General features: G+C 43.4%; 1 protein-coding gene across 7 annotated transcripts in view; it reads left to right on the plus strand.

The window, feature by feature from the left end:
* myo9aa (myosin IXAa) overlaps positions 1 to 6,974 on the plus strand; it is an 86,982-nt gene extending 80,008 nt beyond the window's left edge. For all 7 annotated transcript variants that reach the window (XM_084008138.1, XM_084008143.1, XM_084008139.1 and 4 more), the window contains 11 exons: positions 199 to 249; positions 476 to 587; positions 1,612 to 1,673; positions 1,832 to 2,024; positions 2,119 to 2,247; positions 2,705 to 2,810; positions 2,925 to 3,056; positions 3,636 to 3,759; positions 4,811 to 5,019; positions 5,160 to 5,302; positions 5,391 to 6,974. In XM_084008138.1, coding sequence (XP_083864264.1) covers positions 199 to 249; positions 476 to 587; positions 1,612 to 1,673; positions 1,832 to 2,024; positions 2,119 to 2,247; positions 2,705 to 2,810; positions 2,925 to 3,056; positions 3,636 to 3,759; positions 4,811 to 5,019; positions 5,160 to 5,302; positions 5,391 to 5,881 — 1,752 coding nt within the window. In that variant the 3' untranslated portion in view covers positions 5,882 to 6,974. The remainder of the gene's footprint in view (positions 1 to 198; positions 250 to 475; positions 588 to 1,611; positions 1,674 to 1,831; positions 2,025 to 2,118; positions 2,248 to 2,704; positions 2,811 to 2,924; positions 3,057 to 3,635; positions 3,760 to 4,810; positions 5,020 to 5,159; positions 5,303 to 5,390) is intronic.
* The last annotated feature ends 9,223 nt before the right edge of the window (positions 6,975 to 16,197 follow it).

A 16,197-nucleotide genomic window follows, 5' to 3' on the forward strand; every position in this document is an offset into this window, starting at 1 on the left:
GTCATTTATGCTCCTTTTGAATTTACTCTGTTCCGGGGTAACGTTAAAGATTTACATGCGTGTGTTAAAGGTTGTGGAAATGTTGTACATTCAGGTGTATAAAAGCCATCTGGGTTGTTGGTTTTGAGATATATTTCTTAATAATGCTGACATACACAGTGACATACGAAATATATCTGTTGTTGTGTTTTACTACAGCAAGCACCGAAACCTGAGCGCAAAAAACGGAGGAAAAAGGACACCGATATCGTAAGTCTGTCTTCCTTCACATCGTTACCAAGTACCTGATCTTCATCATTAACACTTTGCTTCAACATCCAGGCTTTTACGCTCCCATGTGCCCTTTGGAATATAAAGATATATACTCAATATTCACCAGTCACCAGACTAGAAAAAGGCTATTAAACACGTGTAAATGTGAAGGGAAATATGCAAGTGAACTCCACGTGAACCTGTGCTCTGCTGCCCCCTGCAGGTGGAGGAGCATAATGGCCACATCTTCAAGTCCACCCAGTACAGCATCCCCACATACTGTGAATACTGCTCATCACTCATCTGGATGATGGACCGGGCCTGTGTGTGCAAATGTGAGTGTGCCGGCCAAATATCACATCGGGGGGTTCAACACATGTTGAGAGTCTCTCATACGGTGGACTTGAAAACACAAATATCACAAAACATGTTGAGAGTCTTCTCATACGGTAGACTTGAAAACACAAATATCACAAAACATGTTGAGAGTCTTCTCATACGGTAGACTTGAAAACATCTGTCATGAAAAAGATTTAAGATTATCAATTTTGAAGGAAGAATAAAAAATGTTGTTCGCTGTTCCAGCTACCGTGATGTTTTAGATTACTGCTTTTCTTTTCTTTTTTTATCTAATTGAGTTTTTATTTATTTAAGTTGCAGCCCTAAAACATTTATCTGCACATGCATGAACGTCTCACACACAGAGGAAAGACTCCTGTGATGGATATTTGATACAATCATAGTTTTAAAATGAAAAGACTTCTCTACTAATATAGACAGTAAAGGGCAAAACCTGCCCCCCAAAACAAATACACTTTTATACTTTTTGGTGCCCGTCTGTTTTCGAGACAATGGCAAAGTGAAAAGTTGTTTGACTGGCAGGAAAAGTTTGAGTCAACTTCCCAAATGAATGTGCAAATTGAAAGTTAACCTTGAGACCTTTGTCCTTAAAACTGATGCCAGGGAGTGCTGACACACACAGACACACACACACACACACACACACACACACACACACACACACACACACACTACTCCCTGAACTCATACACACACCAAGTCTGTGGCCTCAGACAGTGAGCCCCTCCCCCCTCCCTCCCTTCTCTAATCAGATTGTTTTCAACTGGACTCATGGGGTCTGCGGCGCCGTCTCTCCACAGATTTGCCCACACAGTTTGTCCTTTATTCCCACAGGATGTTTTCCTCACGCCGGCCAACGCTGCTCTGGTCTCTCGAGCGATAACATTTTTGTGTTGTTTTTTTTCTTTTATCCCGACTTCTGCTGAATAATGAGGAGGCACTGCCTTTCTGTGGACAGTGGGAATGACCTGTGTGATTTCTCTGGTTGTGTTTATCCAGTGTGCCGCTACGCCTGCCACAGAAAGTGCTGCCAGAAGACGACCACCAAATGCAGCAAGAAGGTAAGTCGGCCACGTTGGGCGCCCGCGCGACGACGTCCCATGACACTGATTTATTTTACAGCGGGCTTATTTACAGTAGCTCGTCTTATTTCCTTACAGTGATAGTCCTTAAAAGACAAACTTTAACGTGTGTTTAACAGTGTTGTGTCTGTGAACAGTTCGATCCGGAGCTTTCCTCCAGACAGTTCGGAGTGGAGGTTTCCCGTCTGACCAACGACGAGAGGACGGTCCCGCTGGTCGTGGAGAAGCTCATCAACTACATTGAGATGCACGGCCTCTACACCGAAGGAATATACAGGAAATCCGGCTCCACCAACAAGATTAAAGAACTGAAGCTGGGCCTCGACACAGGTGGGTGACTCTGACCGGCTTTTAAGGCCGAGAAATAGTAAAAACTTAAAATACTAAGCGTTGGTTTTGGTTTTGTCTCCTCGCGATGGCGTAGACGTCGACAGCATGAACCTGGACGACTACAACATCCACGTTATCGCTAGTGTTTTCAAGCAGTGGCTGAGGGACCTGCCTAATCCCCTGATGACGTTTGAGCTGTATGAGGAGTTCATACGTGCCATGGGTAAGTGATCAGTGTCCAACTGTGTTTTGAGATGCATCACACCGGAGATTCTGTCATCCATTAACCCTCCTGTTACCTGCAAATGTTCAACATCTGTTGTCCTTCGGGTCGGCGAATTTAATCCGTCATAATGATTATAATCAAAATTGTTACCCAGGTTTATGCTTCAGGTAGCATGTGTTTCTTTGTTGGCAAACTAAATAACCCATTAGGTAAAACCCCCACCTCTCGAAACATCCAGAAAGTGTGTACAGGACTTAGAAAACATATCATCATGTTAATTTTATGAATATTAAGGAAAATAAATGATGTCAAGTTGACCCCAAGGATAACATCCCTCATGTTATTTAACAAATTATTTGTGTGTGTGTGTGTGTGTGTGTGTGTGTGTGTGTGTGTGTGTGTGTGTGTGTGTGTCGTACAGTAATAGCTGATTTCTCTTCCCATGCCTCCCCAGCTTTGCAGGATAAAAAGGAAGCGATCAGAGGGGTGTATTCAGTTGTAGACCAGCTGAGCAGAACTCACCTCAACACTCTGGAACGCCTCATATTTCATCTCGTCAGGTAAAAAAAAAAAAAATCTGCTTTTATGATAATCTTAGAGTGGGATTAGTATCATGCAAACTGCTCCATTTGCTCCCTGATGGGCTGCTCTAATACTGAATGAATGCCTTCCAGGGTCGCCTTACAAGAGGATACAAACCGCATGTCGGCTAACGCCTTGGCGATAGTGTTCGCTCCTTGTATCCTGCGCTGCCCGGACACCATCGACCCGCTGCAGAGTGTCCAGGACATCAGCAAGACCACCGCGTAAGGACACACGTTTACCTACAACATAGGAATTGGATAGATGGATGGATGGATGGATGGATGGATGGATAGATAGATAGATAGATAGATAGATAGATAGATAGATAGATAGATAGATAGATAGATAGATAGATAGATAGATAGATAGATAGCACTACTTAATACCTATTAAAATCATAAGCATTTGTAGACGTCCCCCCCCCCCCAGGAGGCTTAAAACTGAAGGAGCCTCTTGGATGAGACGATAAGGCTTTCAAGGTCCTTCACAGGCGGTGCAAAATTAAATGCAAATTACACCGTAAAGTAGCGCCGTAGTGCACGAATGGGATCATTTAAAGATGTTGAAAGGTGCACGAGTCGATAACCTTGCCCCATGATAATATTATTTCAATAAAAGTCTGCTTAATTTGGTTTGCGTTGCCGCAGATTCCTGCAGTAACGGTTTAGAAAAGAGAGCCGCTGGCCTCGGGGAGGGGGGCTCCCGCTGCGCTGCATTAATAAGAGTGAATAGAAAATGGGTTTGCATTTTGATTAACTTCATATGAACTCAGCTTGCTGTGACATTGTTTCCCTCCGCAGGTGTGTAGAACTCATCATTTGTGAACAGATGAATAAGTACAGAGTCCGACTAAAGGACATCAGTAGCCTGGAGTTTGCTGAGAATAAGGCCAAGTGCAGACTGACCCTCATCCGACGGTCGATGGTGAGATCAAATAAGATGACGTATAACCTGTTTTCAGTAAAAACTCCCTCCCTGATCTCCTCCTTCTGTAAGCTGTTTCTCTCCTCCCTAACCTGTCCTTTCCTTTACCCAGAAACCCGCTCTTATAGCCGTTAGATTTATGACCATAGCGCACACTATGGTAGGTACACACACACACACCATGGATAACATCTCCAAAATGATCATCCACTGGTGGTGTTGTCGTAGTGCTGCATCTCTTCACACACAAACATCTGTCTTCTCCATCCCCGAAGCATGACTCATCACTTCACCTCGTCTCTGCTTCTGTGTTCTCTAACCGTCTCTTGTGGAGGAAACTCATGAGATCATGCAACCTCTTATTTGGAAAATAGACATAAAACTAAGAGAGCTAAAATAAGAAATTGGAAAATGAGATTTTTTTCTCATTACTTTGTCTGGCTATAGTAGTACATTTCCCTATAAATCTATATTAGTGATAGAATTTAAAACAAAATGTCTGGACACATCTACAGATTACATTATTTATGTAAGTTTACACATTGTTGCCTGCTATCTGCTGGCAAATGCTATTAAATGCACTAAAACTAATCGTTTTTTGTTGACTACCTGTAAAATTGAGTTGATAAACTGCAAAATACGAAAAGAAAAACATGATATTGGTTTTATATATATATCATAATATTACTAATAGACTTGATGCTACACATTTATGAACCCGACATCACTGATCCGTTTCTTTTTACGTTTTCTTTTTACTTCTCTACGTTGGCCCTAAGCAGACAACTAAAAAGGTAAAGTGTGTGTGTGGTTGTGCTGTATCTGCTCGTGTGTTTGACCAGTGTTTTTAGTGCTGCTGCTGTGCTGTTTTTAAACTTGGCTGCTTGTTTCACGTGGTTCAGTAGCTCCGTGATTAAAGTGCTGGAATGTGCTGGAATATGACAACATGACCGTTATCATTTAGTGCTGGTCAGCTGCTTTTTTTTTTTCTTTTAATGGAGTACAAAGTCATTGGTGAGAAGACAACAGCTGTCCTTGATTTGCCCTCCAGGGAAAAGGCCATATGCAGCGTCTGAGCTACCACACGCCCTCGCCGCCGGTTAGCCCACGGCTGCCCCCGGTGGCCGACTCTGTGATCGAAGAGAGCGGCGGCGAAGAGGGAGACGACACGTTCTCTGAAATCTCGGAGCACCAGCAGGCAGCAATGCAGCAGGAAGAACGAGTGCTGACGGAGCAGATTGAAAACCTGCAAAAAGAGAAGTAAACGCTGACAGCGCACTTTCAAAACATTCTGAAAATGTTGCATGATCTGTAAATAACTCCAGAAAAAATAGAATTTGCATGCGTTATTTGTGTAAGCTTTACTCTTTTGTTAAACTCAATCATGTTTTCCTCTGCAGAGAGGAGTTGACCTTTGAGATGCTGACCCTGGAGCCCCGAGCATCGGACGATGAGACGCTGGAGTCGGAGGCCTCTATCGGTACAGCCGACAGCTCTGAAAACCTCAACGTGGACTCTGAGGGAACCATTTCTGACTTCTCTGGTGTGGCACATATGCAGTTTTTTAAAAAAAACATATAATCAAAGAAAAAATATGAACAACAAACTTACCTTGTCTTTTGCCGTTGCAGAGAGAGGTCCGGTGTTGACTTCCCCCTGGCCCCGGAGATCTGATTTGACGAGCCCTCGACGGCGCGCTCTCCGCCGGCAGCCAGACTCCCTGGACTCTGTGGACTCCTCCTCCAGTTTGTCCTCCTTCTCTTCCTCCTCACACTTCCACCCGTCGTCCTCTTCCTCCTCTGCCACCACCCGCCGCTTTCGCTTCCACGCTAAGTCTCCCTCCTCGGGTCCGCCCCAGGCCCAGGCTCTGAACGCCTTTCAAGCCTCCCGATCCGACAGCGTGGACGGGAGCCCTACGGTGGACCCGGAAGGCGCGTCGTATGACGAAAGGCCCCAGTTTAGCAGCCGAGGCACCTTCAATCCAGAGAAGGGCAAGCAGAAACTTAAAGGGGCCAAGCATTCGACCCTGAGGCACTCCAGAGAAGGCAGCGGACACGGCAGGGACCCTCCAGACATACCGCAGCAGCTGGTGTTGTATGGCAGTAATGAATTCATGGTATGAAGGACACTGGGACACCAAAGCACTCCTATCCGACTCCCCGGCAGGCACAAACACTCTCAGCGGGAGGCGGCGCAACGGCGACTGAGCCCCTCAAAGCACTCTTGCTTAGCCTTTTCTTGAAGTCTGCAAAAGAAGAAGTGTCCCCAAGTGCTGTGTACAGCATTCCCTCCTCCGGAGGCGGGAGATCAGTGGAAAGGCTCCTCTCATGTGGACTAAACTGCCACCCCGATGCTTTCGCGGTACCTCGGCAGCTCTTCATCGCCGCCAGGAGGAGACGCACTGAGCAGGAGGACGGAGGAAAAGGGAATGTTGGAAAGAGCATCAGGGAGCGTTACGGAGCTGGAAAGCCGAAGCAGTGAACTTTCAGCGGACGAGAAGAAAAAATCGGGGCAACGTCGGGGCGTCGCGGATGTTACAGTGAACTCAAAGTTCACGATTATTAGCTGCTTTATGAGTTTACAGTTCATAACAATCAGTGTCAGCAGTGGTTGCTTTGTTACTACGTTTATTTTTCCTTTTTATTTAATAAATTTTAATGTCACAGAAATTCTTTATAGCGTATAATATACAGGTATAAATACTGTACAAAGCCAGAACACCAGCCTCTGTTGGGTAGTTGAAGACAAATATTTAAACCTTTTTTCTTTCTTTTTTTTTTTTTTAGTATCTTGGACAGAGATGTACGGATTTGGGCAATGGATGATGTGTGTGTTTGTGTGTGTGTGCATGTGCATGTGCCGAGCACACATGCAGCGTGACCGTGTGTACGTGTGAGAAAGAGGAAAAAAAACAAACACTTTGTGTATTAAGTTTGTGCTGCTTTTTTTCCCCTTACAAGGGAAATACCGCCATCAAAGGGACCAAGTCAGCTGGTGTGTATTCCAGCCAATGGGGATCCTGTCGGATGTGTATAAAAATCCCTGCATTCACTGCTTAACAGCCATACTACAATTGTAATTGTACAGTTCATATGTACAGTATAGTGGACAAATGCCATTCTATTCTTGAAACCTATTGTTAACCTCCCCCACTCCCAAACCCCTCCCCCACCTCCTGTCTCTAAAAGTGTTTGCTCAATAGCAACCAAGAAAGAACATAAAGTCTCTCTGTCTTTTGTCTTTATTGTTGAGAATTTAAGTGTATTTTCCCATATTACCTATTGACATTTTGCAGCATCGTCAAAGTACCATAAATGATAGTAGAAAAAACACTGATCGAAGTAGTATCTGTAGTATTTATATCATACATTCAGTACGATGGGTATAATTTTGAGGACAAACAGAGAAATCTGCTATTTTTAATGATTAAGTGAGACCCTGTCAGTTTTTCATCAAAGAAACAACCCATTATTTCTCTTTCACATGAAAGGTCGAGTTCAGTAACGATATAAACACCTTCGCTCGATTTAGTACACACAAGTTTCGCTACTTGCAAACTTGATAGTTGTGCACTTAATTTGCTGACTTATGACTCTATTTGTGCTTCTTTTACACTACATTTAATGTTGACTATTATCCTCTAATCGCCACTGTGCACTTACAGTTATGTAGGCTCACTTGAAGGAAGGGCCGGAATTATCTTTTGAATGTTTTCTGACTCAAAGATGGAAATTATTATGAGTAATAATAGTATTATATAATAAGATCGTGGGGAGATCATGCGGTCGGTCGTGTGTATGTGTGTGCATGTATGTGTCCGTCTGTCTGTCCACAACTGATCATGCATTCTAATATATCAATATGTTATTGATTACTCTTTACTCCTCACGCCGAATCGCCCACAGAGGCCGCAAGTGATCGACGATTGTTTCAGCAGCAAAAGGCATTTCTGTCTCTCGGCTAAGGCTCCTATAGTCTGGTGTAGGCTTCTTTGTGGCAGATTAATTTCACACTCACTCTATTATGATCCACTAAAGTTAGGCATGAATAAATGTCTTTTTTTTGTCCTCTTCACTGCCATCTTGAATGTAAGGGAGCCAGGAGGGACAACTGAGTGAGATTTGACTCTTCTTTATTTGGGAGGTGAGAGGGAGACACATCTGCAGTCTACTACTGACTTTTCTAGTTGTTTTAGGGCTCTGCTGCCCCCCTTTCAGGAAATTAAATAATAATATTAAGGCTCTTGGGAGAACAGGTAATGTACAGTTTGCTCTTTCTTTGTTGCTGTCCTCCTGCTTTGTTCAAGCTGTAGGTGCTACTTTTATGCTGGGAAGTCATTTAACATTTGAGGATATACTCATCCCAGAGGTCATGTCTTGCGTTTATTTCAATCATCACAGAAATGACAATCTATAGTTCAGGGCTTATTTCCCCTCTCATATAAACTGAAATTGGTTTTGCAATTATAAACCTATTGAACTGCTCCTGAGATTTGGCTATTGAAACTCCGCTCACCTCTTATGTAGCCTAAAGAGAGCAGACAATGTTGTTTACGTTCACATTTTTGGTCCGTTTGTTTCATTACCTTTGAAAAGGAAAGTGTCAAAGTGTGACCATAAATACACGTAAAAGCAGTGAGGAGGCTTATGTAACAAACAAAAAGGTTTCAGCCTTCGAGGGAATACGTAAAACATGTTTAAATTCTCCACCTGCAATGAAACTTAAATAAATGATAGCATTTACTTATTTACTTTTACTTTGAAAAAGCAAATCTTGTGCCTTTTTTTAACTTACTTTGTTGATTTAAAGAATTCAAACTAAATATCCATCCATTATCTGTAACCGCTTATACTGAGCTGACATTGTGTGAAGCCAAGTAAATGATGGATATTTATCTGATAAACAATTACAGTTTATGCTATCATTATCCATCCTTATATTTTTCTTCCGTTTTTGGGGGGCTAACTTATAATTAAATAATTTCTCCTTTTGTAACAAGTTGTTACACTGACCACAAAATGCATTCTGTGTTGGACTTTTCTCAACATTTTTATTTGACTGTTTTTGACCAACTCTACTATGACTTTTTAACCTACTTTACTATGAATTCTTTGACATAGAACTTGTATGACCTTTTTGACATATCATACTGTGACTATAATACTCTTAATAAATTATTTCAAAATTCTATACTTTAACTTTTTTTAGACACAATACAATGACTTTATGAATTTATTTGACATACTTTAATATCGCTTTTTATTGGAATACTATGCAATGACTCTTATAAGACTTGTTTCAACATAATATATCACAACTTTGTTGTCTTGCAATCTTTTTACACCATTGATTTCTGAAGCCATATTATACTACGACTCTTCTATAGCATTTCTTGACAAAATATACAGATTTTTTGTATTACTTTTATCATCATACTATACTACCACTTTTTTTCAAGATGCTACACACTATGACTTTTTGAGAAGTACTATTCTGTGATTTTTTTCCACCACATACAATACAATGTCTATTTCATGAGTATTTGACATACTACAACTTGTTTGACATACTATGAATATGATTATGTATACATTTATACAGAATAATTTCATTTTGAGTCAGATTTCCAGTGTTTTGGTATAGTTAGTGTGTACAGAGAAAGATGTGTTCTATTTTGAAATGAAGAGTTAGTAACACTGGTCTCAAACTCAACTAACCTGTGGACCGCTAAAGGTAGAGTCTGGGTGAGGCTGGGCCACATCAAATATTCCACAAAAAAGATGGACCAATGTTAGTGGGTGCGGCTTATATTCAGGTCTACTCAATAGTCCAGAAAATTATGGTACAAGTGACCAACGTTGCTAATTTGTGTTGTTGTCACGAGCCTGAGCTATGGTAGCTCACAAGTGTTAAAAAATACGCGCAGGGCAAAGACTCGCGCAGATAAAGTGAAGAAAAAAATGTGCGGGCCGCAGTAACCAAGCTTTGATTTCAGGTAGGGGGCCACAAAATATCCTTCCAGGGGCCGCAATTGGCCCGCGGGCCGCAAGTTTGAGACCCCTGTTCTAGACTTTCTTTATCTTTCTTTTTTCTCTTTCTCTCGCTTGCCCTTCTTTCCTTTCCTCCTCTCCCTACTTGCTACCATTTACTCCCCCCTTCACCACTCTTATTCTCCTCCTCTTCACTCATTTCCCAACTGTTGTGGCTGTCTCCTTCCATCTCTTTTCTCTCTTTCGCACCCGCTTACAGAAAGCAGCGCTAGGGTACCGCTACCGGACCTACGGTATACAGGCCGTTGGCCGATGCGGAAGTTGAGTTTATCTAGCAAGGTCTGCTGTATACTCAGAAATTCTTGCCAATGCAGTATACATCCGGGAATGTAGTAGAGTGAAGTGTATAGGAAATAGTTAAGTAGTAGTTTTTTGTGTAGTTAGATCATTTGTTGCCAATTAACTAAGAACTAAACTGGGGAAACCGTAGCACACGGAGAAAACCCAAACATGAGGAGAACATGAAACCCATACTGTTTGTTCTGACCTGAACCAGAACCTGGCTGCTAATCATTCATGGTCTCCTGAAAGAAGGAAATAGAAAAACAAGACAGCATTTAAAGAAGACAGAGAGAAAAGGAGGGAATGTAGAAGAGTGAAGTGTATAGAAAATAGGAAAGTTGTAGTTTTTTTTGTGTAGTTAGATAATTTGTTGCCAATTAACCCGACTAAACTGGGGAAACCGTAGCACACGGAGAAAACCCAAACATGGGGAGAACATGAAACCCATACTGTTTGTTCTGACCTGAACCAGAACCTGGCTGCTAATCATTCATGGTCTCCTGAAAGAAGGAAAGAGAAGAACAAGACAACATTTAAAGAAGACAGAGAGAAAAAGAGGGAATGTTTTTTTGTGTGTAGTTAGATCATTTGTTGCCAATTAACCCAACTAAACTGGGGAAACCGTAGCACACGGAGAAAACCCAAACATGGGGAGACCATGAAACCCACACTGTTTGTTCTGACCTGAACCAGAACCTGGCTGCTAATCATTCATGGTCTCCTGAAAGAAGGAAATAGAAAAACAAGACAGCATTTGAAGAAGACAGAGAGAAAAGGAGGGAATGTAGAAGAGTGAAGTGTATAGAAAATAGGAAAGTTGTAGTTTTTTTTGTGTAGTTAGATAATTTGTTGCCAATTAACCCGACTAAACTGGGGAAACCGTAGCACACGGAGAAAACCCAAACATGAGGAGAACATGAAACCCATACTGTTTGTTCTGACCTGAACCAGAACCTGGCTGCTAATCATTCATGGTCTCCTGAAAGAAGGAAATAGAAGAACAAGACAACATTTAAAGAAGACAGAGAGAAAAAGAGGGAATGTTTTTTTGTGTGTAGTTAGATCATTTGTTGCCAATTAACCAAACTAAACTGGGGAAACCATAGCACACGGAGAAAACCCAAACATGGGGAGAACATGAAACCCATACTGTTTGTTCTGACCTGAACCAGAACCTGGCTGCTAATCATTCATGGTCTCCTGAAAGAAGGAAAGAGAAGAACAAGACAACATTTAAAGAAGACAGAGAGAAAAAGAGGGAATGTTTTTTTGTGTGTAGTTAGATAATTTGTTGCCAATTAACCCAACTAAACTGGGGAAACCGTAGCACACGGAGAAAACCCAAACATGAGGAGAACATGAAACCCACACTGTTTGTTCTGACCTGAACCAGAACCTGGCTGCTAATCATTCATGGTCTCCTGAAAGAAGGAAAGAGAAGAACAAGACAACATTTAAAGAAGACAGAGAGAAAAAGAGGGAATGTTTTTTTGTGTGTAGTTAGATAATTTGTTGCCAATTAACCCAACTAAACTGGGGAAACCGTAGCACACGGAGAAAACCCAAACATGAGGAGAACATGAAACCCACACTGTTTGTTCTGACCTGAACCAGAACCTGGCTGCTAATCATTCATGGTCTCCTGAAAGAAGGAAAGAGAAGAACAAGACAACATTTAAAGAAGACAGAGAGAAAAAGAGGGAATGTTTTTTTGTGTGTAGTTAGATAATTTGTTGCCAATTAACCCAACTAAACTGGGGAAACCGTAGCACACGGAGAAAACCCAAACATGGGGAGACCATGAAACCCACACTGTTTGTTCTGACCTGAACCAGAACCTGGCTGCTAATCATTCATGGTCTCCTGAAAGAAGGAAATAGAAAAACAAGACAGCATTTGAAGAAGACAGAGAGAAAAGGAGGGAATGTAGAAGAGTGAAGTGTATAGAAAATAGGAAAGTTGTAGTTTTTTTTGTGTAGTTAGATAATTTGTTGCCAATTAACCCGACTAAACTGGGGAAACCGTAGCACACGGAGAAAACCCAAACATGAGGAGAACATGAAACCCATACTGTTTGTTCTGACCTGAACCAGAACCTGGCTTCTAATCATTCATGGTCTCCTGAAAGAAGGAAATAGAAGAACAAGACAACATTTAAAGAAGACAGAGAGAAAAAGAGGGAATGTTTTTTTGTGTGTAGTTAGATCATTTGTTGCCAATTAACCAAACTAAACTGGGGAAACCATAGCACACGGAGAAAACCCATTCATACAGAGGATCTCATTTAAGGCGTCTAGGGAATCAGCTTGATGGGCCGCCTTGACCCCTTCGTGTTCTGGGGTAGCAATGTGGATAATCTGGACTTTATCTCACCATTCGTGGGCTGGTCTTTCAACACCACTTTTATCCTCGGGGGTGCACCTCTGTTGGAAATCGGTGGGAACTTGGTTGGATGCAGATCAACCATAGAGTGGTGGATGCTGGACCCCTGCACTGCTGCAGAGGGACGAGTGCCCAATCTGGGCAATGACAGGTCAGCGGCAGAACCATTTCTCTTGGTGGTGTGTGGTCGTGGAGTCTGGTCTTTCATGACCGGCAATTTCTCGGCCACAGCCTCAGTTAGGATCTGGCGATTTCTCACCACTTTTGCTTTGCGGTCTTTATTGATCTTCTCCCAATTGTCCTCCAAAATCAGATTTTTTCCCTCGTCCTCCGCATACCGTTTCTGGTCTGTTATGACTGTCAATTTCTCGGCCATGGCCTCAGTTTTCGTCTGGCGATTTCTCACCACTTGTGCTTTGCGGTCTTTATTCATCTCCTCCCAATTGTCCTCCAAAATCAGATTATTTCCCCCGTCCTCCGCAAACCGTTTCTGGTCTGTTATGACTGTCAATTTCTCGGCCATGGCCTCAGTTTTCGTCTGGCGATTTCTCACCACTTGTGCTTTGCGGTCTTTATTGATCTTCTCCCAATTGTCCTCCAAAATCAGATTTTTTCCCCCGTCCTCCGCATACCGTTTCTGGTCTGTTATGACTGTCAGTTTCTCGGCCATGGCCTCAGTTTTCGTCTGGCGATTTCTCACCACTTGTGCTTTGCGGTCTTTATTCATCTCCTCCCAATTGTCCTCCAAAATCAGAGTTGTTCCCCCGTCCTCCGCATACCGTTTCTGGTCTGTTATGACTGTCAATTTCTCGGCCATGGCCTCAGTTTTCGTCTGGCGATTTCTCACCACTTGTGCTTTGCGGTCTTTATTGATCTTCTCCCAATTGTCCTCCAAAATCAGATTATTTCCCCCGTCCTCCGCATACCGTTTCTGGTCTGTTATGACTGTCAGTTTCTCGGCCATGGCCTCAGTTTTCGTCTGGCGATTTCTCACCACTTGTGCTTTGCGGTCTTTATTGATCTTCTCCCAATTGTCCTCCAAAATCAGATTATTTCCCCCGTCCTCCGCAAACTGTTTCCGGTCTGTTATGACTGTCAATTTCTCGGCCACGGCCTCAGTTTTCGTCTGGCGATTTCTCACCACTTGTGCTTTGCGGTCTTTATTCATCTCCTCCCAATTGTCCTCCAAAATCAGAGTTGTTCCCCCGTCCTCCGCATACCGTTTCTGGTCTGTTATGACTGTCAATTTCTCGGCCATGGCCTCAGTTTTCGTCTGGCGATTTCTCACCACTTGTGCTTTGCGGTCTTTATTGATCTTCTCCCAATTGTCCTCCAAAATCAGATTATTTCCCCCGTCCTCCGCATACCGTTTCTGGTCTGTTATGACTGTCAATTTCTCGGCCATGGCCTCAGTTTTCGTCTGGCGATTTCTCACCACTTGTGCTTTGCGGTCTTTATTGATCTTCTCCCAATTGTCCTCCAAAATCAGATTTTTTCCCCCGTCCTCCGCATACCGTTTCTGGTCTGTTATGACTGTCAGTTTCTCGGCCATGGCCTCAGTTTTCGTCTGGCGATTTCTCACCACTTGTGCTTTGCGGTCTTTATTCATCTCCTCCCAATTGTCCTCCAAAATCAGAGTTGTTCCCCCGTCCTCCGCATACCGTTTCTGGTCTGTTATGACTGTCAATTTCTCGGCCATGGCCTCAGTTTTCGTCTGGCGATTTCTCACCACTTGTGCTTTGCGGTCTTTATTGATCTTCTCCCAATTGTCCTCCAAAATCAGATTATTTCCCCCGTCCTCCGCATACCGTTTCTGGTCTGTTATGACTGTCAGTTTCTCGGCCATGGCCTCAGTTTTCGTCTGGCGATTTCTCACCACTTGTGCTTTGCGGTCTTTATTGATCTTCTCCCAATTGTCCTCCAAAATCAGATTATTTCCCCCGTCCTCCGCAAACTGTTTCCGGTCTGTTATGACTGTCAATTTCTCGGCCACGGCCTCAGTTTTCGTCTGGCGATTTCTCACCACTTGTGCTTTGCGGTCTTTATTCATCTCCTCCCAATTGTCCTCCAAAATCAGAGTTGTTCCCCCGTCCTCCGCATACCGTTTCTGGTCTGTTATGACTGTCAATTTCTCGGCCATGGCCTCAGTTTTCGTCTGGCGATTTCTCACCACTTGTGCTTTGCGGTCTTTATTGATCTTCTCCCAATTGTCCTCCAAAATCAGATTTTTTCCCCCGTCCTCCGCATACCGTTTCTGGTCTGTTATGACTGTCAGTTTCTCGGCCATGGCCTCAGTTTTCGTCTGGCGATTTCTCACCACTTGTGCTTTGCGGTCTTTATTCATCTCCTCCCAATTGTCCTCCAAAATCAGAGTTGTTCCCCCGTCCTCCGCATACCGTTTCTGGTCTGTTATGACTGTCAATTTCTCGGCCATGGCCTCAGTTTTCGTCTGGCGATTTCTCACCACTTGTGCTTTGCGGTCTTTATTGATCTTCTCCCAATTGTCCTCCAAAATCAGATTATTTCCCCCGTCCTCCGCATACCGTTTCTGGTCTGTTATGACTGTCAGTTTCTCGGCCATGGCCTCAGTTTTCGTCTGGCGATTTCTCACCACTTGTGCTTTGCGGTCTTTATTGATCTTCTCCCAATTGTCCTCTAAAATCAGATTTTTTCCCTCGTCCTCCGCATACCGTTTCTGGTCTGTTATGACTGTCAATTTCTCGGCCATGGCCTCAGTTTTCGTCTGGCGATTTCTCACCACTTGTGCTTTGCGGTCTTTATTCATCTCCTCCCAATTGTCCTCCAAAATCAGAGTTGTTCCCCCGTCCTCCGCATACCGTTTCTGGTCTGTTATGACTGTCAATTTCTCGGCCATGGCCTCAGTTTTCGTCTGGCGATTTCTCACCACTTGTGCTTTGCGGTCTTTATTGATCTTCTCCCAATTGTCCTCCAAAATCAGATTTTTTCCCCCGTCCTCCGCATACCGTTTCTGGTCTGTTATGACTGTCAGTTTCTCGGCCATGGCCTCAGTTTTCGTCTGGCGATTTCTCACCACTTGTGCTTTGCGGTCTTTATTCATCTCCTCCCAATTGTCCTCCAAAATCAGAGTTGTTCCCCCGTCCTCCGCATACCGTTTCTGGTCTGTTATGACTGTCAATTTCTCGGCCATGGCCTCAGTTTTCGTCTGGCGATTTCTCACCACTTGTGCTTTGCGGTCTTTATTGATCTTCTCCCAATTGTCCTCCAAAATCAGATTATTTCCCCCGTCCTCCGCATACCGTTTCTGGTCTGTTATGACTGTCAGTTTCTCGGCCATGGCCTCAGTTTTCGTCTGGCGATTTCTCACCACTTGTGCTTTGCGGTCTTTATTGATCTTCTCCCAATTGTCCTCCAAAATCAGATTATTTCCCCCGTCCTCCGCAAACTGTTTCCGGTCTGTTATGACTGTCAATTTCTCGGCCACGGCCTCAGTTTTCGTCTGGCGATTTCTCACCACTTGTGCTTTGCGGTCTTTATTCATCTCCTCCCAATTGTCCTCCAAAATCAGAGTTGTTCCCCCGTCCTCCGCATACCGTTTCTGGTCTGTTATGACTGTCAATTTCTCGGCCATGGCCTCAGTTTTCGTCTGGCGATTTCTCACCACTTGTGCTTTGCGGTCTTTATTGATCTTCTCCCAATTGTCCTCCAAAATCAGATTTTTTCCCCCGTCCTCCGCATACCGTTT

This window comes from Eutrigla gurnardus, assembly GCF_963514095.1.
Source record: "Eutrigla gurnardus genome assembly, chromosome: 1".
Classification (NCBI taxonomy): Eukaryota; Metazoa; Chordata; class Actinopteri; order Perciformes; family Triglidae; genus Eutrigla; species Eutrigla gurnardus.